The 24,681-nt window shown below is 37.9% G+C and overlaps 2 protein-coding genes across 6 annotated transcripts in view; one reads left to right on the forward strand and one right to left on the reverse strand.

Annotated features, from left to right (window-relative positions):
• Positions 1-7,062, forward strand: part of BCAR3 (BCAR3 adaptor protein, NSP family member) — a 43,617-nt gene extending 36,555 nt beyond the window's left edge. For all 3 annotated transcript variants that reach the window (XM_088524524.1, XM_010216134.2, XM_088524525.1), the window contains 5 exons: positions 1,122-1,237; positions 2,067-2,238; positions 4,759-4,870; positions 5,758-5,970; positions 6,699-7,062. In XM_088524524.1, coding sequence (XP_088380650.1) covers positions 1,122-1,237; positions 2,067-2,238; positions 4,759-4,870; positions 5,758-5,970; positions 6,699-6,886 — 801 coding nt within the window. In that variant the 3' untranslated portion in view covers positions 6,887-7,062. The remainder of the gene's footprint in view (positions 1-1,121; positions 1,238-2,066; positions 2,239-4,758; positions 4,871-5,757; positions 5,971-6,698) is intronic.
• Positions 7,063-7,974: 912 nt separating this feature from the next.
• FNBP1L (formin binding protein 1 like) overlaps positions 7,975-24,681 on the reverse strand; it is a 51,763-nt gene continuing 35,056 nt past the window's right edge. Inside the window, exons 6-17 of one of the 3 annotated variants that reach the window (XM_088524533.1) lie at positions 24,497-24,601; positions 23,826-23,954; positions 22,884-23,030; positions 21,913-22,116; positions 19,343-19,501; positions 16,137-16,151; positions 13,587-13,696; positions 12,853-12,985; positions 12,335-12,429; positions 11,721-11,869; positions 11,221-11,379; positions 7,975-10,186 (exon numbers count right to left, since the gene is read on the reverse strand). In XM_088524533.1, coding sequence (XP_088380659.1) covers positions 10,179-10,186; positions 11,221-11,379; positions 11,721-11,869; positions 12,335-12,429; positions 12,853-12,985; positions 13,587-13,696; positions 16,137-16,151; positions 19,343-19,501; positions 21,913-22,116; positions 22,884-23,030; positions 23,826-23,954; positions 24,497-24,601 — 1,413 coding nt within the window. In that variant the 3' untranslated portion in view covers positions 7,975-10,178. Of the gene's footprint in view, positions 10,187-11,198; positions 11,380-11,720; positions 11,870-12,334; positions 12,430-12,852; positions 12,986-13,586; positions 13,697-16,136; positions 16,152-19,342; positions 19,502-21,912; positions 22,117-22,883; positions 23,031-23,825; positions 23,955-24,496; positions 24,602-24,681 lie in introns of those variants that run through there. The other 2 variants (XM_088524532.1, XM_088524534.1) reach the window with 2 other exon arrangements.

Below are 24,681 nucleotides of genomic sequence, written 5' to 3' on the forward strand. Positions count from 1 at the left end.
CATACTATTGCACGGATAAGAACTGCATGATACAAGCAGATTGGCATGTGAATTGGGCCATGTACTGAGATCCGTGATAAGGCTGAAATTCTTAGGCCTTGTTGCATCAGTATCTAGTCATCCTTTTAAAAACAGAAGTTTCTAGTCCTCTAGAAACTTTCTTTTGTGAAACACCCATTATTACACGGAGGAGTGAATGTCTGCGCCTCACATGCCTGCAAGGGATCTTTTGGAAGGAGTGATCAGTGCAACTCCATTGCAGGGCTTCACATCACTCCAGCTTCTCTGAATGTGAAACAGGATTCTCTACAGTGCTGGGTTTTACACCATTGGATGTGTTGTTTGGCCCAGATTGCTTTAATTTTCCATAACCAAGGAAGCCTGCTGACAGTGTATCACAAATAGCAAGCAGAGCAGTTTGCAAGTTTATCAACACACATTTTTAAACCAGCTGATAATCTCATCAGATAAATGTGTTTATGCTTTTGATTAGCATAGATAATGGTGAATGGTATAACCAGTAGCTAATAGTGCATGTTAAAAAAAAAAAAACAAGGACAAATTGGTGAGGGCGTCTGGTTTTACATAATGACTTTGCTTTGATTTCGGTGTCCTCCTCGAAGTCCCTTTATTAATTAATCTTCATCAGAACGCTGTGGCATAATCTAAAATATTGTGAGCAAAAAGTCCTCTTTTTAGAAATGAAGAAGACAAAACAAATCTGTATGTGCTCAGGGCCAAAGAGCATTGCTGCCTTGACAAGAATTGGGCTGAGAGAGCACTCAGGTTTCTGACAGTGTTTATATGCATGTCCTTCTGGAAATACAGGACATAAGTCTGATAAAGCCCCTATAACGTCTGATGTCCGTGTGTAGGATAGTATTTTGGTTATGACTTTTGTATTGTCAGAGATACAAGTCATTCTGCAAAAAAAATTTAATTGATTTGTTTGTGTAAGAAGGCACTGAATGGTCATTAGCTCCTGAAGTGGTTCCTAAATGACTGTATGCTGTCATGCACAGGCGCTACATGTGGCCATTTGACTTGAAGTACTTCTGTGTGGCATGTTTTTTTTCTTTAAAGAATTTCAGAACTCATGCATAAGTTTTTGCATTTGACAGGTAGCCAGGATACTAGAAGTTTCTGAAGAGATGAGGAGAGTCATGGGAGTGAAGTCTGGTCTTGAACTGATTACACTCCCTTACGGACATCAGCTGCGCCTTGACCTAATTGAAAGGTAAATGTTTCTGTTTCTCTGCATATCTGGGGCAGATGGCTAGATCACATGCTCTGCATCAAAGCATCAAAAAGACTGCTGTCCTGTCAGCTTTTCTGAATTTGTGTGCACCGAAGATAACTCGATACATAAAGTATATCACTTCTACTTGCATAGGGAAGCTCCTAAAGATTGTAGGGCAACTCAATGAATGCAGTATAGAGAGACATGGGAAAAGCAGAATGGCAGTGAAAGCAGTGGACTGGAGCTGCCAGGCATCATCAGCTCTCCTTTCTGAGCTGGTTTCCAGGAGGAACATTCAGTCATTCATGCCGTGAGCATAATTTTGGGTTCAGTGCTTCAGCAGCTAGAGTCAGTGAGCTAGCATGTCCTAAAGTGTTACAGCCCTCCCTGTACGGTGCAGCAACTGACAGCTAATGCGCTCCTGGTCCCTTCCAGTATGGAGAAAAATAGAAAAGTAGCTCAACTGTCAGGTGTGGTTGGTTGAGGCAGTCATGCTCCATACACTCAGCGCCGAGTGGACTCATGAGCTACTGTTCCACGAGTGCTTACCAGGGCATCAGCCTGGTAATCACATATTACAGGTCTGGCTGTATTGTAGCAATAGCTATTAATAATAGCAATTAAAATAAATATAGTAAGCCGTAACCTCAAAGCCAACATATCTACATTCCATATATTGATATAAAGACCAGTGAGCCACTTAGCTGAGCACAATCAAGATAATGAATATACCTTCAAACTGATCTTCTCCGAATATGTATGCACAGTGTAATGTATTGGCTTTTTGATAACTGGTAACCAACAGCATAAATTATGTCCCTTGCAGGCACACTACCATGGCAATAGGAATAGCTGTGGATATCCTGGGTTGCACAGGAAATTTAGATGACAGAGCTGCAACGTTAAACAGGATCATCCAAGTAGCAGTGGAGCTGAAGGACTCGCTGGGGGATTTGTATGCATTTTCTGCAATTATGAAGGCACTAGAAATGCCACAGGTAAAAACTGTTTTCTCTTCTATGTTCCAGAACCAAAAGGTGTTTGATAGGTTTGCTTTCTTTAAACTAATTCGTCCTAACATAATTGTCTTATGTCTAAAGAGACAGTCACAACACAAAGTTCATTTCCCTACAGACAAGAGAATCAGGATTATTTTTGGCCATTGTAAACTTAACAACAATGCATCTATGATAGCAGGCTAATACTTGTTGATGCAAAATATACTGGAAAATGTTTTTTTTTAAAGAGGGTTTCATTATATGAAATGCGAGCTAATGGTGCAAAAGGAAGGGCTTAATCCTATAAGGGAAAAAAACAAATGTATCAGGAGGCAACTGTAGTTGCAGACAATGTGTTCTCTTGATGCATCTCATTTTGCATGTTGCTGATGAAAGTGCCTGTTGTGTTCAGATTTTTCAAAACTACCATTTTGTTCAGGACGAATTATGCTGAACAATACCAGAAACAAAAACAACAAAAACAAACAAACAAACAAACAAACAAAACCCCCACAAATTGTAGTTATTTCTGGTGGGAAGAAGTACAGGAAGGATGCATGAGGTTTGCGACTGAACATGTAGTGGAAGTTAAACTTACTGAAAGTCTACAGGTAACAATAAAAACAAGAAAGACCATGAGTTCAATCAGAGGAAGATTAAAAAAAAGTATAGTACAAAGTGACATTGGCTGAACTGTGAGCTCTTTCCTGGCCTCAAAAACAAGTAGGAAGAGTACAACCTACATCAAATTCTTAAGGATTTGGGGAGGTGTTAAAATATTAAATATATGTATAGGGATAAAAATCTAAAGTTCTTGGCACAAAATACTGCTAATGAGGCACCTACTTAGTGAAAAATCAACTCGTAAATAGAGTACTTTTACCGAGTAAGAATCAAAGGCTTGGATGCATATAGTTTTGTTTTTCTAGCACCAGTTTTTCAGTAAAAATTTCAGCTGCGTGATGAACATAGTATGAAAAAGTCTCAGTTAGAATCAAAAAAGAGGAAGTGGATGTTTTCACACGCCATCTGAAAAGCAGCATTATAGGATGAGCTGACAGTGTCCAGCTGTTACAAATCAGTTTTGAGTGTGCATCCTTGAGAAAGGAATTGGGAAACTATTAAAAGGGGGCTGTGATGCAGAGAGGAGCCGTCAGCCTGACTTCAGTTTCCAAAGAAGCTCTATGGTTAGAAAACTATAATTTAAAAGAATGTATCAAATTAGAGAGCTCTGCATCCAAGATGGAATGTTTTCATTGATGACCTAGATGGGAGAAATTATGCATATATCATCTGCTTAAATATGGATCAGAGCTAATAAGAAGTTACTAAATAATACATGGTAGCAAAAAGATATAAAAATAGCAACACCACTTTTCCAACAGTGGATATTTAAACAAGGATCCTGCCTTTGCATGTGTGGGTTAATCTGTTTGCTCTACCTAGCAATGAAGCGATCTCAATTTAAATAGAATGTCCTGTTTTGCCTACTGGCCAAATGTGGACTAAGAAAAGAAATTGAGTGCAAAGACGTCTAGAAAATGTGAAGAAAAAAAAAAAAAGATTGAGTGAATTATTTTTTAGCTTTATAAGGCTACTTAGCTTTTAAGACTATGGAAGCTAGTTACAAAAGTAAGAATGTTCTGCCCTGTGAGTGGGATCATAATTAGTGAGTTTAAATTGCAAAAAAAGAAGAGTCAGGGTCTGTGTCAAGCCAGGCTTTAGGAGGAGAAGCCCTGGCACAATTTAGGTAGCGGGGTTGGGGGAGTCCCCATCTCTGGAGCCTTTTAGGAAAAGCACCCAAATGGTTCAATAACTGTGATGGTTCTCAAGCATCATACAGGGACAAGTCCACCGCCTGCTTGTTGGGGGGTGGGGGTGGGGGGGTGGGGCGCAGGTGTGCAATTGGATGATTTCTGATTCTCCCATATAGGTTTTTTTTGTTGTTGTTGTTAGTAGACATTAGAATAAGGGAAGCATTTAAGGAAAATTCTCCAATTGATCAGGCTTGAAAAAAAAAAATTTTTTTTTTCTTTATTCTCTAGCACTTCTGTATTCAGAGAGAATCTGTCTTACTGTACTGATGATACACAAATTAATTTGTTGGCCTTTTCTTGCATGTTCACTGGGTTGGAACCAGACTTCCAGGTTTGTGCTGAGGCTTCACAGAAAGTTTTACATCATGAAAACTGAGCACTGCACCCGTTAGCTGGCAGGAAGAAAGTCTCATGGTTTTGTTCTGAATGAGCAAATTCTTTACTTGTGTTGGCAGTGCTCTTCTACTGCAAGGGCTCATATCTTGGGAACAGAATATTGTTAAGATAGCTCTAGTAGAAAGGTGGCATTACTTGATATATTTTTGGCTCACGTGATGTTTGACTCAGGCTTTCATAGTAGTTGCATTTTATCTAAAAATAAAGGCACTGGCTGACTACTAACTCCAACCTGGCCAGTAGCAGTGTTTTCGCCATGTGAATGGCTATGGAATCAGCCAGACATTCCTGACTTCTGTTTGAACAGGTCTCTAGGCTAGAACAAACCTGGACATCTCTAAGACATCATTATACCCAGACTGCCATTACATATGAAAAGCAGCTGAAGCCATTTAGCAAAGCTTTGCATGAAGGACAAGGTGAGTGGTCACAACTGACAATGTTTTCTGTCTGTCCCTACAACTCTCCCTTATAACTCTTGAGGGGTCTGTGTAAGGAGACAGCTGCTATTTTGATAACTGGGTATCATATGTTAGAAGTGACTCTATGACCTTCTCTAATGTGATGTAACATAATGGAATAGAAGGAAACATCTGCCCACCAAGCCTCGTGCAGCCACACAGAGCAGAACAGGCTTGTGTGCTCAACCCCCCCTCTTTGCAGGGAACTCGGAGGAGCAGGGCCTGACAGGAGCCTCTGATTCCTCCTCCCCTAACAAGAGTGGACAAAAACCTTCCCTGTGTAGCGTGGAGGAAAATGGCTTTGCCATTGGAGCAAAGGACAAATGTTGAAATACAAAGGATGGGTAATTCCTCTGCACCCATGAAGTGCTGCTGGGGAGCCTGCATTTGCAGGAGCCAGTCAAGTATCTTCTGCTCCTGTATCATTCTTTGCAGCTGTATTCTCCAAAGGGCTCTAAGGGGAGATTAAACTTCCCTGGCTCAGGGGAAGGGGAGAGGATAAAAACTTCTGGCCTCACAGAAATTGTTGGAAGTTGCCCTGAAGAAAATGACACAGGTTTTTAAATGTGTTTAAAAGCCTCTCAGTGCATTTATCTCTGTGCCACTGTCTAGAATTTCAGTAGAGCTCTTTCTTTCAGTAATACAGTTTGCCAACAACACTGTGCTTTATTTTGGTTTCCCCATCACAGTGCAGCTACCTGAAACTCACTGCAAACAGGTAGGGCTGGTGACTTTGAGAAATGGAAGAAATACTAGTTTCTGACCTAGAGAATGCTACGATACCTTCTTAAATTAGCAGGTTTTGGAATTTCTGACGGTATGGTTGGTTTGCTCTCTAATCCCAGAGACCATCGGTGCTCTGCAGAACAAGGTAACGGTGCCACTGCTGATGCCGCTCATTACCTTGATGGAGCGGCGAGCGGTCGTGTTTGAAGGAATGGACCTGTGGGAGAGCACTGACCAAAGCTGTGAGATCCTGCTCGCACACTTGGCCGCGGCGCGGCACGTCGCGCACAACGCCGACACGTACCGGGCGGCTGCGCTCCAGCTGCTGGAAGGTAGGGAGCACCGCGGCCCCGAGCACAACACACACCTTGTATTTCAGGAGAGGTCTCTAGTTAAAGGGGAATAGAAGTCACTGGTAGAAGTTCTTGTCTTTTATAAGAACTGGAATAGCAGCAGGAAACTCATTGTTGGGAGCAGCAGCACTATTTAAAGAGAGAAGCAGATTATTCACCACAGTTTTCCAGGAAGCAGTATGACACACCTACTAAATCTTGCTTTAATATCCTGAATTGTCGTCTTCGCAACTGAATTTTAGGTACAGGATGGACTGGGGTAACACACATTCCTACTGACTTTACAAATAAAACAGATAGCATAGTAAGATTCTTTGCAGTAGGCAAATCCAACAATGAGACCTTAACCACTTGTTGTCAAAAAACAACCTGCTAACCACTTCACCTTCTGTTTTAAATTTGCAATGAAAAAGATGACAGTGAAGAAAGTATTTTAGCAACTGCGTGTATATACAATCAGTGATAGTATTTAATGTCAAGTGACAAGGATGATACAAAACAATCGAAACTTGCTCAAAGGCTAGCCTGTCCTGCAGCTGAGTGCAGCTAAGAACACAACACATTTTCTAGCTTTTTAAACCACTATGCAAAATGATCCTAGTATATTAAAGCTAATGTTTGGAAATAATACATGTTAAAAAACCTTTTCTTCTAAGTAAAAATTGGTGATTAATGGTGATACTGTGCAATTCTTGTTTGCTTATTAGGTTTCCAGGCAGATGAAGAGATGAGCGAGATCTTCAAGACAGAATTTCAAATGAGATTGCTGTGGGGCAGCAAAGGGGCACAAGTTAATCAAAATGAAAGATACGAAAAGTTCAGCCAGATCTTAACTGCACTCTCCCGAAAACTGGAACCTCCTCCAGTGAAGCAGGTGGAGCAAATAAGTATTTAGTTTACAGAGTCTTAAGTGCTAAATTTGAAATAACCATAGCTTTTCTTCTGGCAAATTGATACTGCACCAACCTGTAGCATTTCACAAGATGTCTAGAACTTTAACTGCACAATGCACACTTGTTTTAAAACTACTGATTAGTAAACAAATTATTTATTTAATGTGTCATCAAATCATTTTATGATCCTTTAAATGATTAAGATTATTCCTGTAAGACAGTCTTACAGTTTTCCGTATTTCCCCAGACCTGTAATGTTTTAATAATACCTAGGAGTAGGGGGAAGTTGGGCATCTTAGAGAAATTAAAATGAAGCAAATAGTGTAAATAAAGGTATAGATTAAGTATGTGACATTGCAGTTGTATAATACTCCTTAAATGAATATAAAGCACTGTACATAGAATTGTGAATTAAAATATATATCTTTATGCAAAATAATTTGTAGACTACGGTTACAGAAATGATCCTTTATCTGTGACCACAACTGAAGGCTCAAATTTCACTGTAACGACAGTAAAAAATTAGTTTTATGTATGTTGGGACAACTGATTCTGCACCTGAGGCTGGAGCTTGGTCTTTGCTGGAGCCTGCACAACAGCTAAGCTGCCGGCAGTGAATGTCGACGTGGTAAGAGCAAACAATTCTGATAATTAAAACACTTCCAGATATGAGTAAATGTGGGTGTATGTGCATATTCAACTCACTTCAGTTACTGAAGTGAATCACTTTGGTAAGAATTACGCACTTTTCTTTTTTTCATGGATGAAGCCCAAGTGCAAGTTATTGGCACTTTTCATAAACATCATGCACGCTGACTTGCTATGTAAAGAAAACTTTTAGTGGCAAATTCCACTTCATTCCATGCAGAAGCCTTGTATGAGAGTTAATGTTTTGGTAACTGAATAGAGCTGAATTTGCTCTTCAACAACAAGGCTAGTTCTGAAGTGTGCGGTTACATATGCAAAATATTTCAGGAGGAGGCAGGCTAACAACAAAATCAACCAACACCAAACAGTAGCATCTGTCCCATCAGCTACAAATGATTAAGTCTCCCTGTCAATCTCAACAGAATACAAATGGGAAGTTAAATTAGACCATGAAAAGATTTCTTTATTCCATGAAAATATTCTCAACAGAGAACACTATTTTTAAACAAAGTATTTAACATTTAAGAAATCAACATGTGCACAAAAAATAAAAGATTAAAAATTACTGGAAAATGGAAGATTGTTCAAGACAACTCACGTTCAGAAATTTAGAGTAAGTGATTTATAACTAGCTGTGCAAGTACAAATCGTTTTTTCCTATGTTTAATAACCCTCATATAAGTTGCACTATCCCTCATGAAAGGAACCTGCCTCCAAAGGAAGCAAATCCTGGTTTTAGAAAAACAAACAGTAGCGTGAAGAGAACATTTAGTCCTTTACCAGGAAGTTATTACTAACCTGCGAGGCTGTTAGCCAGGCAAAACCACAGGCCCTTTAGCAGAAAATACACAGATCACATTTCCTCCTCTAGCTATAAAATAAAAAGCACTACATTAAAAAACAAACCCCAAAAACTACACATGTAGTTTTGTCAGTATTGAGTAATGTCACATTATTATATAAATAACCCTGTATACAGTATCCAAAAATCTAAACTTTAGAGTTTAATAGCCCCCAACTGTAATACACTAGGTCAAGCTGTGTAATAGTGGTATACATAAGAAAAGGAACAAACCTCTACGCAAGTCACTCAACTTCAGTTTTACTGGTAGTACAATTTCTAATAACACTGAAATTAAAAGGAATCCAGCACTGCTGCATCCAAATATTGCTTCAGATTCCCTCCTCCCTCCCCCCCGCCCAAAGAAAACCAGGATGTTTTGATTACTATTTATTTCCTCACACAGCAGGTGGCTGGGCTGACAAGCTTTGATTGATACAAGTATCCCTCCCCCCACCCTCTCTAGTCTAATTCTTATTACCCTAATAAATCAGATATGATGTATTTATTAATAGAACCACAAATGGGAGGCAAGACAACATAAGCAATAGGGGCACTGCAGACAACTCTATTTACATGTATAAACATATCCAAGTTTCAATTGTTTACAAGTAAAAGTGCACATAGATCATTACGAAGTATCACTCAAATTTCAACTGGTCCATACAATGAAGCATCACCTGGAAACAAACTAGCACTGCAGTAATTAAAACTGGAACTTCATAGTCAAAAACTAAGAGACAAAGTTTCCATAAAAATATTTCTAAAAATATTGAAGTAAAATGAAGAGATACATGTCTCAATGTATAAAATTCATGATGCACCATGTATCCTGTAAAGCAGAGCTCTAGAAAACACCTACCATGGCTACCTCAGCAGCTACAGCACTGTGGAAAGAGCTGAGACCCAAAGCCCTTTGTGGGATACTGTAAGTGGTAGTGTTGGCAATCAGCAGATTTAGGCACTCTAGTTTAAGGCAGCATTTGAATGGCAAGTGGTTGACTTGGAAAACAGTCATTAGCTTGCAGTGGTGAATCTCTCTGGTGGTGTTCCAGGTTTCCAGTGCTCACACTAGGTTACTGAAGTGCTGAAGATGGACCACAGTTCTTGGAGTTTTTCTGGCTGCATTGCAGGCTAGAGCTGAGATGTATTATTTCCCCAAACCAACATAAATACAGTATGATCTCAGAGCAGTAAGGTCAAAAACTGGAATGTAATGGTGGTTGCAGTGGAAGTGTTATAGCAGCATACATGGATACTGGGATGAAACTCTAGTGCTGGAGATATTTAAACAGAATGGTTTGTTACTAAAAAAGAGAAGTAATGATGAAATAAAATGTTATGCAGACATGCCTGACTGTCCTAGGCATGCAGGAGGGGTTAAGGGCGAGCATGGAGGTGGCACAGGCAGACTGACAACGGACATGGTTCTAAATGACTGTCAATTACAATCAGTTGGAAAGAGCATAACTGAGATAGATAACCAAAATGTAGCACAAGCTAAAATATAGTTTGTGCCTCTGAGAACTAAGGACAATAAGAATAAGCAATTTTAGTAGCAGTTGCCTTTTTACTCTGGAAATGGAGCTCTATTTTGCAGCAGAAATTTAAAGAATTTGTAATACATCCTTAACTATGTATGGGAATGCTAAGAATGTTAGTGACTAAACGTACGTCTGCATGCATTCATGCAACTAGCTTTTCCCCTTGCTTACTGGGCCTCCCAGGCTAATACCCTCCCACCCCCCCAAAGCAGCTGCATGTAACCTCCTTCAAGATCTCGCCCATTTTCTCAGAAACCCGCTTCAGGAACCTGCAGTCCAAGAGGAAAAAGAAAAGAACAAAGTTACTGAAGGCCTTCAGAGACCGAGGAGCGTGCTCAGTTCTAACAGGCCATTCCCAGTGGCTACACGTTAGCCTTGTACTATTTCCACAAACATTCTTAATAGGAATACCAGACACAGCTTTTAGAGTAGCTATTAAGTAGTAATTAAGTAGTGCAATGTAGTGTTCAAACTCTAGTGATTTAATAGTGAGGGAGTTACTTTGAATTTTAGTTCTTGATTGTAACCCAAACACAATGTAATTCAGATGATTAAGAATTTTAAAACAGTCCCTTTTTAGGAGCAGACAGAGGTTAAAATCCAGTAACGCATGAGCATTACTTGTCGTCTTTTTATCTACAGTTAAAACAGTGAAGCTGCGCCAAATAACACAATTTTCTAGGTTACAACCACTGGAAGGGAAGGAGAGAGGCAGGTCAGTGGACGCTTTGTCCTTTTTAATTGTAATGCTTCTTCCTGAGTGTTCCTGTTGAGCTTTCAAGAATCTGATAACATTTTTCTCTTTAAGAGGGGAAAGCTGCCAAGTATTTGCAAAGGAAGGAAATTAATAATTTTCAGTAACTGAATTTAGAGGAAAAAAAAGAACCTCTCCTGTAAGTATATGGTTTCAGTCATGTAATTGGGAACTGTAAATTTTAGAGGTCTTCAAAACTAGGCATTTTTCAGTTCATTGTAAAACCAACTACTATATAGAACAAGCAGGAATCCTGGTCTTTTTCAGTTTAACAGATGAGTCAAACTGAACACTTTGAAAGCAGGAACATCTGATCAGTTAAATAAAGCAGAAGACACTGGTCAAAATTACAGACCAACAAAAAGTACTTAATGCTGACATCTCTGGAAAAAAATATGGCAAGCTCACATGGCGAACAACAGCTCACTGGTGCCTTCTGGTAACTAATTCCTCTCATCAACCTATGTGACTTACTATTTTTCCACTATCTCCCTGGGAGAATGTACACTTGAAAACTGCCAGTTTACTGTTAGATATAGGTTACTGCACCTTTGCTGTTTTTCTCTAGCGTTACATCTATATATGATGTTGGCACATAGCCTTCCTCTCCGTTATGTCTTCGAGCTCTTGTCCACCCATCTCCTTTGTCTTCCTCAATAATGTACAAAATTTCCCCCTCTTTCATTGCCAGGGTGCCTTCATTATGACCTGGGAAAACAAGAGGCAAAGAAGTCTCAACATTATGACAGCATTTCAAAATTTTTTTTTCCCAGGACATAGTTTCCAGATTATATATAAACAGGAAGTATCAAAAATCATGCAAGTGAATATACGGTTAAACAGGCTTACAGACAAAAACACTCATTCCATTTCTAAATCTGAGCATTTGCCAATAGCTGTGCTTTCTAATATGACAGCATAAAAGTACCAGTCTGCCTGTAAATTAACCAATTTATAAATATTTTACCTGTCTTCTGTGTAACAAATAATCCATACCTCTTAACCAAGTCACCTCATCGTCAAAGAAGAATATATGTTGTTAACCTTACCATCAAAAGGATATATTGCTTTGCAGTGTCCTATAGCTGGTAACGGATCATCATCTTCAAACTCGTCGTCAAACTCGCTGGGATGCGCGTGCTGCTGTGGCGGGCCCCTCACTTCCTGATTCGCGTCGTCCGTGTAGCTCCCTTCAGGGCTGCAACGCGACAATTGCAAAGTGAGCACTGCAGAAGTCCGGGCGTCCGCGCGTCACAGCACAGGGTGGCCAGGGACGCTGCTCTGCGTGCCTGTCCGCAGTGTGTATGCACGCACTTGTGCAGGTGATTTTCTGACAAAGTTTTGAGCTGACAGGCTTGGGACTGAATTCTCCCAAGAAAACAAACATAAATTTCACATACCTGTATCTACAAAACCTGCAGACCTGGTGAGCCTTGTACAATGGAATATGATAGCTTTAACATGTGCTGCTATTTAATGAAGGGGTGTTTCAATTAGACTTTCTTTTTTTTTTTTTTAATGTAAACCCTAGAATTTGTAATCAGTAAAACTTTCCATTCAGCAGATAAGGAACAACCATTTCCTACTGTTGACAATCAAAAGTTAACCATCAAATCACTGATACTATCATAAGATATAAATGCAATAGAGATAGAATAGTGACCTCTCTCTGCCCTGTGTTACGAGGTGGTTGATATCGCTGCTGTGCCGCCTGTCGCTTCTGGCTGCTACTTTACCTTCAACTTCCGACAGCCAAGCCTTGGAGAGAAAAGACAAACAGTGGTGAATTCTAAGACAGCAAATGCAAGTTTACAAATATACACAGCTGAGCTTTCAGGATACAGCCATATAAAGACTGCATCCACATGTGAAGCTTCAAACTCATTTTACACAAAGCACAAAACTCTCCATTCTGTTCAGCACATACTCCATACTAGAATTAAGAATGCAACAGAAAAAGCAAACAAACAAAACTCCACATCTTTAATAGCATAAATTAAGAACAAGTGATTAAATAGAGTTTTTAACTTTAGAGAAACATACCCGAAAATATGGCACCTCATGGAACACTGAACTTCTTAAAAAAAAAAAAATTTCTGGCCACTACATTTGTAATTCTTAAGGCAAACTATTGCATTAACATTAATTTACATTCTCCCAGAAATTGTTTTAGATTTTAACCTCATTCTTGTGTATTTCCATCCGAAGACGGTCCATGTTGCTCATGGTCTCAGCTAGTTTTGGCTGCAGACTGCCAGGATCACCCATCTGGGGATTTTTTTCATAAACATCCTTCATCTTGATGAGAGCATCTCTGATGACAAACAAACCATCACAATAATTACAGAAATTATATACATCTCTACTGGTTCATTAAAAGTAAAATGTTTACACACAGGAGATCGTGACCTCAGCAGAGGTCCTAGATCCTAAGCACAGACGTGGGCATCTACAGCTGCCCCACCTCTCCTAAATCCGTTTCTGTTCTGTCCCCTTATCATTTTGCCTTCCTTTCTTCCTCTTGCATGAGCACACAAGGAATGCCACTACTAAATCTTCTCCACCCAGCTTCACCTTGTTACATGCAATTTTCTACATAATGCTCTTTTTAATGTAGTAACTCACAGCTCTCTTGCTCGACAGACTTACACACTAACAGTTACTGCACGCCCACTTTTAGAGATAGTATTTCCTATGCAAGGTTAGATCACAATGTGTATTATAATGATGCAGAAGGTGGCAAAAAAACAAACCAAAATCCACCTACAATAAGGCATAGATTAAAAAATGCTTTGTAACAGACAGCCTGAGGTAGCCCTTCCTCCTAACTTCTGAGCACTACTGGCTCTAGCAGAGGACTGTAAAAGACAAAGACATAAGGAGAACCATGATAGAGCTCCACAAAATACACCCACTTTTGGTCTGTTTCCTTCTGCAGTTCTCTGTTGAGTTCATCAATTCTGTGCTGCAGTTTCTTCCGTCTTTGCTCTGGGGGCAGGTGACTGAAGTCTTCTGAAGCAGGGCCCTGCAAGTATAAATATTATATGCATTGACCTACACAGTTGCAGTGACATATCCACAACAAACAGTGTTCACTGGAAGCAGGATGAGCCTTCTGAACAACTCTACTCAACACACAGATCTATAAAAGACCACAAAGGAATAAATTTGTGTGTCCTTGCTGCCAGATTGCAGTCCTTCCCACTTTGTTGGGGTACAGGGAGTGTGGCAAAATTTTGTCTATGGCTAGAGGAGATTTGAAGAAGGGTTGTCTATCCAAGTATCTGGATATATGTCAAAATAATCACAAGCAAAAAATATTAACAAAATGTTTACAAGTCACTATGACAAAGTCACTTCATCTACATGCTAGCCAGAACATATGTCAAAGGACTTCAACTGAGCTAGAAGTTCTTTTGTTTCATGTAGCACAGACCATAAAAATTTAGTCTGTCAGAACAGATCTGGTAATGTGCAATGGAGCAAGATACAAAACCCTGAAACATTCTTAGCAAAACATTTTTTTGTTTTTAATATGACTACAATATTCACTTACTGAAACTCATTATTCTGAAAAAGTAATAAATAGAAAAATCCATACAAAGCTGAAATTCCCACTTCTGAGCAAAATTACATACCAGGCTGGACCAAGATATTTATTTGCTTTAAATTACTTGGTAAGTACAACTTCATCCCGTATGTCTTCTGTCACAGTTAGCTCAGGTGTGTAAGTAAAAATTTATAGACCAAACAAAACTTAGCTTGAAAAGCTGAGCCATGAACCTCCACATCACCTCCAATGCACTTAAAGTAGACTCAGGAAGTACAGATTTAGTACTCAGGAAGCATAGATTTGGATTTAGAATTACTCAGCAGTAATTCCAGACAGAACAGAAATCTAAGGAGGAACAGGTTTCTGATTGATTCTTTACCTGGACTGGGTTTTATATGACTATTTGGGTACTAGCAAAAGAATAATGCTGTAAAATTATCATCATAATTTCCTTTCAGTTGTTCATCAGTCTTACTAGAAAATGTATTAAAAGGATTTAAATTAAACTTAGAAAATTGTTTACTTTAACAAGAATGAAAGAAAAGTTTACCATGTACAGAGAATGCCTTTACACCATCAAAACTCTGATCAAACTTGTTACTCTAAATCAAAACTTACTTAGTAATTCCAAGTCCCATTTATTATTGTAACAAAGAATGTTTCAGGGAGGAAAAAAGTGCCACTAATTTTAAAATAGATTTATTTTTACTTTTTTAAACTCAAGACCACCTACTGTTAGGAGCCCTGATGAGGCTGACCTCTTGTCAAGTGCAAAACTGTATCCGCATAATAACCAGGCTGGATGGACTTGGGTGAAGAGATTTTTACATTATATTTTGGGTTCCCTGTGAAAATTCCTTCTCTCAGGTGACAGACACCCTCAGGGCTTTTTAAGGAGGAAGGAAATAAGGTACATATCAATAACAGAAAATGACATTATAATGGCTAATAGGTAAGTTGTTGTAAGCACACGAACGCTCCCTCTGCCGCGCCATTACAGCAGCCCTCCATGGAGGCCACCCAACGCAGAGCATTTCTTCTGTCAACAGGAAACCTGACAGACACGGGACTGTTGGGATTCTGGCAGCAGCGGCCACAGGCTCACACGCCCGGGCATTTATCTTTACGGCTTCCAGGTTTTTAAGTAGCCCCTCATAAAAAAAATCTCTTCCCCCTCCACTACCTGGTGCTTTTGCACTCATTAAATCTTAAACTCACTGCTTTTTTAGTCACAGTGTTCAAGAAAGGAAATCAAGATCTGATGTTTCCAATATAAAGCAGCAGTAGTTCTTTGGGGATGGGGGGGGGGGGTCATTTCTTCCCTTTTATGCACTACAAAGAAGCAAGAGAAGACAAGAATGTCTTGTTTCATCATCGCTCCTTGCAGGTCAGTTAAAAACAGAGTACCCTACAGTAAAAATCAGAACAACTATGAATTTTTCCTGATGCAAAACAGATCAAGGTTTTTTTTTCATCTAATATAACAGCTCTGTAATATCTCAGAACATGAAGGATCATTTTCCCTGCAATTTTTTGGTTAAATTCAAAGGATTGAATTTTACAGCATTCAGTATTTCTTCTTTACACAAGTACTGTAATCTTTTCACACACCTGTTTTATGCTGCTTCAACACTTTTCCTGATAGAGAGAAACTATTTCTTTCATGACCAGCTCACCAATATTGGCCGGTCCAAAAACTCCAAAACCTACAGATTTAGCTGAAGTCAGATCACAAATCTAATTATCTCACATTAAGCACAGATGGTTAAAAAGACAGCTGTGATGAGGTGGAAACTCCGAGGATGTATTTCAGCACCCAGCTTAAAGCAGCTATGATATGGAAACACTGTCAAGAGATACTTTCATGCTATCTTAGCAGAAGTACAGCAGACAGATCAGCACACGGGCTTACCATCTTCACCGACCACTGCACAGTTCATTTGAAAACAGAAAGAAACGGGAAATTATTCACATGCAACCACTGGTTAATTAAGAAAATGATTAAGATTAATGCCTAAGAATGTATCTTTAAAATATTATTTTAAATATCAAAATTTTAATCTGTAAGAAATACATTTTACTATAAACACAAGAACAGCAAAATACAAGAACATGAAATGCAGTTCTGCATTTAGAATTATTGATTTTAAAATTACAGTAAATGATAATGACTTGTACATAAGAAATAACAACACAATTTCATTAGACTACTTTTGAATTTAAATATTTTGAATAAAACGCGTAAGATCTTCTACTGCAAGAGAAGAAACAAACACACAGCCAACACTGCACAAAGAGCAGAATTTGATGACAATGAAAGAAAGACTGATCAGCCATATGCAAAGACTTAATTAGAGCTAACAACCCCCTAGCATTGCTTTTACAAATTGAGTTTTAAAAAGGTATTTATCTCATTATCTCAATTGTCTCCAAAGAACAACCAAAAATATCCCTATCACATGTAAAAGCTTTTTTTTTGCTATTAGTGTGTATTTTGATCATTGCTGCTATCCTGAAAATACTTTAGCCTAGCTAAAAATAAATGGGTTCAAAGAGTAAAAACTTTCTTTTAGAGAAAATAAATAAAGCACGAGGTGACAGGTGTCATCCTGGGTATAACAAGTCACAGCGTTCTGGAGATCTTCCAGATTGTCAAAGCCTTGGGGTGGCCCTGCCAGCAAAACCCCACGCGAGCGGGACCGAAGCTCCTATTCCTGGGGGCAGCCGCGTGCCTGCCTCGCCAGCCAGCCCCGGCAGCAGCTCCTAGACTGTTGATCGGGGCACGCGCAGAGTTTCTAGCCACAGAAAGGCAGCAACATGAGGGAAGAACAGCACCTTCACTAACGACAGCTTGGTAGAAACCTCAATAAAGTCCAAGGACATAAATGTCTGTAAAGAAGTTTTCCTTTTGAAGAGAATCTTCCAAGAAAACGCAGGCAAATCTTACATGTTGCTCCTGATAGAGTGAAGTATCAAATGACATCAAGCCAAGTGCTAAGTTCTAACACTATCTGGAAATGTTGTAATTCAGAGAATAAAAAGCATGTAATAGTATTACTAATAAAAAGGATAGCTACATTCAGACTTTCAAAAAATAAACAATTGCTTTCTTTGCATGCACTGGTAACTAGAGCTACTGTCTGCTCTTTGCCTGTAAAGCCAGAGGGGGAAGACCTGATTCAGGAGGCACAGATGGCGGGAGATTGGTTTGGTGATCTTAACTGGACCGAAATGCTGAATGAGGCAAGTAAAACAAAACAGCCAGTGGGCACCTGATCTCACGCCAACTCGAGGAGAAATCTCAGCAGAAATCAAAGCAAATTAAAACGCCCCTCAATAGTTCTGCATATAAATACCACTTGGACAGAGTTTGCAGGGACAAATCACAGGATGATGTACTAGCAGCTAGCATTGAATCAAAATATACTAAAAAGGTAAAACTAATCACTAACACACACAAAAGCTACCAGAATTAATATATAGTGAAGCTGAAAAGGCATTTACTATGTGATAATGTAGTACATGTTTAACCCTGATAGCATTTTATTACAAATATATATTTTTAAAAGTTTATCCAGAAGATTTACAGAGATTAAATCTGTAAAGTATTGGATACTGTAGGATTTTTGAGTTAAACTAGATTTGTAGGATACTAATGATCCGCCTTAATATTACAAAATACCACTCTATGTATTAAGTTCAACAATATAATCACTGAATTGTAAAAATACAAAATTAAAGTGTATTTTCATTTTCCAGTGGCATTCAGTAGCTATAGATGTTCTTTTACTTCAGTAAGAAACTCCAGAACTAGCAAAACTTTCATTTATAAGCCATTTAATGATCAGTAGAAAGGGAGCATAGTCAAGACCTGAGTTATTTCAGCATCTCCCTTACCTGGTCCCTCACTGAGTGCTAACGAACATTATCTTCACCACCAAAGCCAATTCTGACAGAAGTGATTCAGAGGGAGAAAACAGGATCTGTCTCCCATAAATACTTAAAAGGAGCACAAAGACTTTCTAAAAATGGTGGTGGTAGAAAGGGTAGGACCCAAAATACCCGGGTGCCTATAATAACATGCCCCCATTTGTGTAAGGAATACATTGATTTTACGTGTAACCAATTGTAACTTGAAATGAAGCCTCTAAAACATTAATTTTACTGCAGTACTGTATTTTTATCTGCCTATTTCATCAATAGCAGCCAGCCACTGTTGCTGCACAACTGAGACAGCAAGTCAATTTTGTTTTCAAATACCAGCAAGTCATGAATTATATATAATCAAATGCATCTAATTATCCCATTAGGTGGATCAATAAATACCATAAAACTTAAATAAACAGGCCAGCCTGTGTTTCACTGACAAAACAAGAAGCTGCCAGGATATTTATCACTAGTACTATGTATGTTGCTAGGAAACCACTTAATATTTCATTCTTACTGTCTTTTGAAATAATTCTATTTGCAGAGTATACCACTATAAATTAGTAAGTGAATTGCTAAGTCTCAGAAAATGGCATTTGAAAAGAATAAGTGATTTTATGCAAAAGAACCTTGAGCAAACAGGAACAATTTACCTATTAAGCATAAAATGCATTAAAACAGTATTTCAAAATCTGTGAACATTGTACACTACAGCATTTGATGTACACAAAAGAGAAATGAATTTCTCCCTTCTTAGTTTGATATCTCATAAACCAACTACTATTATTTCAATTAAAAGTCAGCAAATAAGGCATCTGACATCTGTCAGATTTTGTTGTGAAGACTATACGCCCAATGATAAATTACCGCAGAAATGTGTTAAATGATGGGAGGAAAACATTTGTGAATGTGAACAACAATGAAAAAGGTATCATAAAAATGCTGAGCACCCTCTATATAAAACCTTTCTTTGGGCATAAGCAATTGGAATGTTATAAAGAGTAGCTTTTTTATTTTTTAACCTATTCAAAGCATCTGTATAATGTGAAACAAAGTATCCCAAAAGTGACCTTATAGGAGAGTGTTTTAATAGAATAAGCCTTATAATGAGGGTGAAGAGCATTAGAAAAGCCACATCACAAACACACTGCTCATAGCCCATCATGCATTTCAACTTGTTATCAAACTTACCCCTCTTTTGAGGCTTCTGAAAGAAGGAATTCTGGGCTTCCCTGTTTTTATGTCACTCATGCAATAATGCACTGGTTCAATGGAGAATATGGGATACTGGGACCCATTAGGAGTACTGGATGTATATAAACTAGTAGGGGTTAGGGGTGGGGACTGTGGCTAATATGGAAATAAAGAAAGCAATAAATAAGCCAAATGTTCAGAGTGATTTCAAAATGAAAATTCTGTCTTACAAAAACAAAATTTCCATCCAACACAGAAATAGTTTGTAACATGGTCCACAAAACAGTTTTATACTAGAACTGTATTGGTTTTAAACGGGTTTCTGCCATGAATTAATTTTGAGAGTCACAAGTTGGTGCAGAGAATTAGAAGAAGCTTTAGACCCCACTTCTGCAAAATCCTAAAAATACTAAAGCTGCCTGTCTCATCTCTTTACTTAAAGCAGGAAGTTCGGCTTTTTTCAACTTTAGTTACAGTCACCCTGGTAGCCTCTGCACTCCCGTTTGCTCTTCTTCCTATGCATCTGTCAGCCTTTTTTCAGTGCGCCCGGACAGCTGAACTGGACAGAAACACTAGGTGCACCTATGCAGAGCGACTAAACTTAACAGCAGATTCAATTTCAATAGACAAACAGGACTGCTATAGCAGCTGTGTGGCTGTCACAAACATCGCCACTGGAACTTCCTCCACTTGTTTTAAATTGCTTCCCTCTTCTTTTCCTCTCTCGTAGCTCTGCCGAGTTTCCATCTGAATGTTTCTTCTCTACTCTTTTTCTGCTGCATGATTCATTCCCCTTTCAAAATACTTTTCTGTCTTTGACCATATTAAAAACATATCTCCAAGTCAAGCACAGTCAGAGCTTCGGCTAAATCAAGGCCCAAAGGCCACCATGAACACTCCAGCTATAATAAACCAACATATTTTTATATTACCTAAAATAAGAATATCCACTTTCTTATCTATCAAGTTATTATGCTATCCAAAGTTAAAAACAGATACATATCATGAAAGTGTTCTGCTCCCAACTCCTGATTTGTGATTTTTTTTTCATTTACCCCAAAGAAGTGAAAAAAAGGACATAAACTTCCATTTCACCTAGGTACTTAAAGTAGACACACACATATGTATATACATACAGATGTGTAGCTGTGATTTCCATATAGGAAACAGTAAGCTATCCAAAAGCAACGTATAATGTGAACAAATCGGGGAGAAAAAAAAGAGTAGAGGGGTGAAAACCCTGCCAGCCTTCTTCAGCAGTCATCATGCTAAGGATTCTTTCATAATTAGAGTAAGTGCCAAGATCCAGTCTGTAAACTGATGTGGATTTTCATAGCTTTACTGTCCAAAGAGGGAGATGAAAATTCTCCCAAAATCTTATTTTCAAACCGGTAGTGACCTTCTCATTTCAGAACAGGCTGAATCTCACCCATCTCTGCAGTCAAATGCAATAAAATATGCTAATATTTTGCACTGATAAAGTACAGTTAATAATTATATTGGATGAAAAGTTAATTATCAGTTTTCATGGCTAACACACAGCTGCAGTTACACACTACACCGAAGAGGGCATAAAGAATGTGATATATCCTTTCTTTCTATAGAGAAGACCTACTTGCTTAGTATACTATCAATGGAAAAATAAATCTTACTGCTTAAAAGGCCTACGAATAATTTCCTATAATAAATGATTTTAATTTCACCAGACAGAAGCCTTTCTGAAATTTGTGGACATCATTAAAATGACTGATATGCTTTAATGCTAAATAAAGGCCTATCATAAAATTTAAATATATATATTAATAATTTTAAAAAGTAAAATTTGCATTAGTAATTTTTTTGCTGACCCACGAATGCACATGAACAGGAAGTGAGACTTGAAACTAAAATAATTATATAAGAAAGAAGCAATTTCCCTCTTTTATTTTTTTCATGAGTGCAATTTTTAAAAATCAATTTGATAGTTACATTTAATCTTGATGATTTACCTGTATGGAGCTTCAATGATATGAAAAACCTTAACGTTTTCAGACAAACTTCACAAGCTTGCAAAAGGTACAAGTAGATAATAATCTAAATAATACTCCTATATATAAAAAGATGACCTTTAAAGAATTTCCTTTTATTAATATATGAGAGATCTGAAGTTGCTTGATTCTAAAGCATAATCCCCTAATCTTTTCTGCTTATATTACTATCCAGATTGATACTTTTCCTATGGTAGGGCAGAAAGTCTTTACAGCAATTTAGAAATACTATAGAAATTGAAGGTTATTTTTATTTGCACTGTTTAAAACTATATAGAATATCAAATAAGTATTAAAAAATCCAGGACGCAAATCAACAGAAGAAACATTGCAAAACTTCCCCAATGAAAACTTCCATAAAAGTAAAATTTGCCATTCTTGGTATTTTCTACACATATCCAACCCCACTCAAACCTTCAGGTCTCGCTGCACATCTTTAAAAAGAAAGTGAAGGGCAAGAAGAAAATAAAAAATTGCCACTTCCACGCACTCCAAATCTTCACATTTTAATTTTCTGAACAGTAATTTCATAATTATTACCTTCGGCTTCTTTCCGAACAGCCACAGCTTTCCTTTAGCCTTGCCCACTGTAGTTTTTGAATCAATTCTCATTCCTTCCTGCTTTGGTGTACTGATCGTTCCATCAGAGATAGTTCTGTAAATATTCTGACTATAGTCTTCAAATGGAAAATCTCCAGGAGGTTCAAAACCAGATTTGAAGCAATCTATCACTATTTGGGAGTCCTAAAGATAGGACATTAAGGAATTTAAAAACAAGCAAAGACATGCAGATATAAAGAGAGAAACAGAGACATAAATTCTTCTTTTAAGTGCTGAGATGGGAAGCTCAGAGAGAACATGAAATGCGCATTTCTGAACATATCTTTTTTTTTTTTTTTTTCCCTGCAGTGCTACCAAGAGTGTAAATCAAAGCATATCCTGATATTCACAAAAAACAGACACCTCCCACAGCTCACCACAGATTTAAAATAGGATACCCTTTAGGGCCAAACTATTACTACATCTTACGATCCTTCAGAATTAGCACTGAAGTTGGTTGAAAATAACACCAACAAAATAGATTTAGTAAGATATAACTGGAAACAACCCTTATTAGGTGAATAGGAAAAAAGTAAATGTGCTCACCAGAGAATAACTGCAATCAGAGTAGGATATAGAATGATACTTTGTTAACTGCCCACCTTTAAATGATTCAATGCTACATGCAGGAGAAGGTAAGAACCATGTTGGTATGGAGAATGTTTCGGGATAAGCAAAACAAAGAGCTTAAAATCATACAAAGTGAGGAGGCATAATTGAACTTGAGATCACAAGAAAGGAAAGAAATGAAAGAAATGTAAACAGAATTGACAGCAAAATGCAAGTGACCATTTAGGCTAAGCACTGCAATCACAACATCTTTAAGGCAGGTAGATATTCAGATACCAAAATAAAATAAAATAATTTAATTTGTTCACATACTCCTAAAAAAGCAGCTCAACTTTACTTACTCTATGTTCATCAACCGATTTTGCTGCAAGAATCATTCCTTCTAAGCATTTAGAGATGATTGGAATAACCTTGCGCTCAGAGTCAGCAAAACCTTTGTAACATTCACTAAGTTTGATGGTCCTTCTTTCATCCATTTCTTGAAGTTGCTGCAAACAAAGTAAAATGAAGTTTTCGTTTCTACTCTTATTAAATATTTCAGAAAACATGAGTAAGTGATAACGGATTTTAAACCTAGACAAAGTCAATAAAATAAATCTCTACTTCAAAGATGAGTGAACTGTTTCTCCTGGGAGATGGCTGCTATTCCTCCTTTAGCCTGCGAATGTCAGAACTACCGAAGCACTGCTTGCCAGATAAAATATTTCAAGAATCTTTAATAAGGCAGGACATTTTCTTCCTGTGAATTCTGCACCATCAAATAAATAACTGTTTAAAAAAAGGATCTCCCCTGTGTTTCTGGAAAATATCAAGCATTCTCTTCTTGAAACACTTTTAATAAAGTCAACACTCACTTATCTTCCATTTCCTCACTGATTCTCAGAATCAAATTCTACAGTCACAGTGTTCTTCCCAGATGCTTGAACATAGATTCTGCTACATTTCTGAAGATTCCCTCTGCTAATGTTCCTCAATTACTTTGCTTTAAACTAGTCCTGCAAGATATCCTTGTTTTTGAAAGCATTTCTTCCTTAGTAGAAGGTGTAGATACAAATCACCCTGAGAAATTTGCTTTTCAGGAAAAGTCTTGCAAAGTCTTACTTTGACTTTTATATTATTTTCAAGATTTCCATGGACAATGGTAATGTAATGACAGACTGCATCAGATAATTTTCTTAGGAAATCAGCATAATCTACTAAAATTCTAAAAATAAAGCTTAAAGCCTTAAAATCTATTTCTTCCTCCAAAGAAAATAAGATATGCTTGTTAAATATTATTTTACCTTATAAATTTGAGGAATAACAATGTAGTAGTGTTTGTGCTGCTCCCCGTTAAAATTCTGTAGCTGTGCAGCGTATTCATTTTTGTTTTCATCAGCCATGTGTGTGCGCAGGTTTAGCTGCTGCTTAGCCTGGTAGGAAAGTGTTAAAGGTTCAAACACATCCTGTGCTTTTAAAAGATATACAGCTTTGTTTCAACCTATTTTACCACCCACCATGTAAAAAACACTAATCACGATAATCACTGAAGCTGATACATTTGTTATAACTGAAAAAGTAAGCCTTAATTTATACTGATAGCCTACAGATCTATTGTGTTGTACACAGAGAAAGCATCATGGTTTTAGATCTCCTAGGCAAGTTTCTTAAATTTATATCCAAAAAAAAAACATTCGGAAGTGACTGAACTAGACTAAATATATCCCACAGGTTACAAGACACCAGTAAGCCTGTCTGCTGCAGGAAGATAACCCACGTAGTATCATCTTGAGGATAACGAAGGAGGATGCTACCCTTCTGCACTACCTCACATTTTACAGTAACTGATTTTGCATATAAACAGCAAGCATATGCATATAATACATTATTTTATACACTCAGAGAATGCTGTCCTAGTACTGCTGATGATAAGCAGGCTAAGGGGAAGGAAAGAAAGAGATGGCACCACTCTTACCTTCTCAACATCAGCCTTTGTGGCATTAGTGTCATTGTCCAGTCTTTCATAGCTTTGCTGGGCCTTCTCTGCCTCTCGGCATTCTCTTTCAAATTTTTTTTTGCTCTACAAGAAACACAGACTTATTGCATCAGTAGCCATTGTCTTATTTTCGCTTTGTAATTTGGAATTCTAATAATCAAGGC

This window comes from Tinamus guttatus, unplaced genomic scaffold, assembly GCF_059628265.1.
Source record: "Tinamus guttatus ecotype Peru unplaced genomic scaffold, ASM5962826v1 Tinamus_guttatus_pri_ptg000211l, whole genome shotgun sequence".
Classification (NCBI taxonomy): domain Eukaryota; kingdom Metazoa; phylum Chordata; class Aves; order Tinamiformes; family Tinamidae; genus Tinamus; species Tinamus guttatus.